Genomic DNA, 2,708 nt, shown 5'->3' on the forward strand with positions numbered 1-2,708 from the left:
AGCTGTGCTGTGTAATGTAGCTGTGTTGCCAGTGTGTACCATGTACTGCACTTTGTACTTTAGTTTTCCCCTGCCACTGCAGCACCCCCCCCTAAGACATAGGTTGAGATAAACACACCCCTTGGGTGGAATGTGACTCGCCCCCTCAATTGCATGGCGCACTCCCTGCATTATAGTGCAATCTATAATCTCCCTGAAACTACTTTTCAAAAGTAGGCAACTATGTCATGAGGACCGCCACTATCCTTCTCGTGTAAGACATGCACTACAAAGACTGGTCTTGTAAGATGGGTTAAGAGGCATTTATCTATATGGTGAGGGAAATGTTAGATATTGGAATCTGGCTATGTCAGGTTCCTACAGGACCTTTAAAAAGAGAATTAAATGTGTAGGAATTATGAAGTACTCAAGAAAATAATACAAAGAGTGACCCTAAGAGGGGTATTTAAATGAGAGATCATAGGTGACCTCATAGCCATCGTTGTATACATAGAGCTTTTGGTCATTGGGATTGTAAGACATGCTCTGAATCTTCTCCATCATCTTGTCAAACGGGATGCTCACATAACTTCCCTTACTAATGCTGGTGTCATACATATAAAATATCTCTTCTTGCCTAGCACTAAGAGGTCGAGTGGCATACATGACCCCACAAACCATGAATGCATTAGATAGGCTAGGCTTGTACATTGAGGTGGTCCATGTGTTTATCAGCTCGAGAGAGGTTTCATTCAGTTTTCCGATGATTACATTTCCTTCATCATTTTCTGTTGTGTAAAGGACCCAGAGTCCATTTTCATCTCCAGCCATGTCTATATCTTGATACTCGGAGGATGAATAGGACAATATGTTGTTGAAAACTGCATTTGGGAGGGTTGTGCGATCTAAATTGTAAGTGGCCATGTCGAGCTTACAGATATCCCTACTCATGTAGCAGTTATAGTATAAGGAATTGTTATACAGTATCATCCCACCACCATTACCATTTCCAGAGACATATCTGTCTTCAGCATTCTTGTACAACACAAGGTCATTATAGGTAGGATATATCCGTACATCACTGAAGTAAGTTGAGCCTTCAAGGGGGGCTACCCAATACAGTTCTTCAGCGGACCCAAAAAATGAGTCCTTTCCCCATCCACCAGCAGTGGAGCCAAATCCTCTCCAGTTGAGTTGGACCACCAGGGGTCTGTTAATATTCATAATACCATCATGTTCACATGTACCTGAGAAAAAGTGTTAGAGAATATTAGTATTAGATACATTTACCTACAATATACAGTAATGTACTCTCAAGAAACACCCTCTATTATAAATTATACTTTCAGATTCTGGCAGTACTGTATGTGTTTCATTCATACTTTAGCTAAATCACTGAAATAAGTTTACTTGTCTATACATTCAAACTAAAGAAACTAACAACCAATTTTAATGGTATACCTATTCAAAAATAGCTGTACAGTTCTGTGTGATTACTCATGGAAAAAAAATTGAATTATGGTGAATCTTACCTTTGTTAACTCTTTTTCTTTGAGGTCCATGGGATCCACAGGAATAACATTGGGGTATGGTTGGTGGAGACCAGGATCTGGCACTGAACAGCAAAGCCTGTGAGCCTCCCAGGATGCACTGGGCTCCTCTCCCCTCATAACCCGCCCACATGCTCAGGCACTTCAGTTTTAGTTAACAAGCCCAGAGCAGGAGGTGAATGAAGAAAAGGAAGAATGGTACACACAGAAAACACTCTCTCACATAGAGGAGAAGGGAACTGGTGACCGAGAAATTAACCCATTGAAGCTACGTGCGTCAGGGTGGGCGCCCTGTGGATCCCATGGACCTTGAAGAGAGAGAGTTAACAAAGGTAAGTTTAATCATAACTCTTATTTTCTTCTTCGGGGTCCATGGTCTCCACAGTGATAACCTTGGGGATGTCCTAAATCAGTTGTAATAGGAAGTGTATGCTCCTAAACTGAAAGGAAAACACTGAGACCAAAGGTTGCATCCTGAAAGGCAAACATATCAAGTCATAGAACATGTGGGCAGAAGACCATGTATGAGCCTTGCAGAGCTGTTCAGTTGACGCGCCATAGCGGTCTGCCCATGAAAGACCCACAGAGCAAGTAGAGTGAGCAGAGACTGTATATGGAACAGGTAGATCAGTCTGCGTGTAAGCCTGTGAGATGGTCATGTGGAGCCAACGTTGGCTTATTGACTGGCTAGCGCCACATGTGGAATTCATAGAGGATGAATAAGGAACAAGTTTTCCTAATGGAACTAATATGGTCCACGTAGATCCTGAGGTCCACGTAGATCCTGAGATCACAGATTACATCCAGCGATGTTTCCTCATGTGAAAGGCCGGGTTCATGGAAGGCCAGTACCGCAATTGGCTCATTATGGACTTTAGACACTACCCTGTTTAGTCCGAAGAGCTGCCCAGTCCTGGTAAAATACCTAAAAAGGGGGAGCGACAGGAGAATGCTCATAAGACAGAGATTCTTCAGGCTGAAGCAATGGCCAGTAGAAAGAGAGTCTTCACGGTTAATCATTTGAGGTCTACCATCTCTAATAGTTCAAATGGAGTCTGTTGAAGTGCCCGAAGAACCAAGAACAAATCCCACTGACTCACCGGAGGGATAAATGGAGGTTGTATCACCTGGAGGAAGTTACGAACATCTGGTTAGGGAGCAAGTCTCTTCTGGAACCCC

The 2,708-nt window shown here is 43.0% G+C and overlaps 1 protein-coding gene across 1 annotated transcript; it reads right to left on the reverse strand.

Annotated features, from left to right (window-relative positions):
- Positions 1 to 432: 432 nt before the first annotated feature.
- LOC134949893 (olfactomedin-4-like) lies at positions 433 to 1,662 on the reverse strand. Its single transcript, XM_063938589.1, has 2 exons — positions 1,512 to 1,662; positions 433 to 1,226 (listed from the first exon to the last, which is right to left on the reverse strand). Exons 1-2 carry the CDS (start codon positions 1,660 to 1,662, stop codon positions 433 to 435), a joined length of 945 nt encoding a protein of 314 aa, XP_063794659.1.
- Positions 1,663 to 2,708: the final 1,046 nt, after the last annotated feature.

Source organism: Pseudophryne corroboree, chromosome 8, assembly GCF_028390025.1.
Source record: "Pseudophryne corroboree isolate aPseCor3 chromosome 8, aPseCor3.hap2, whole genome shotgun sequence".
Classification (NCBI taxonomy): Eukaryota; Metazoa; Chordata; class Amphibia; order Anura; family Myobatrachidae; genus Pseudophryne; species Pseudophryne corroboree.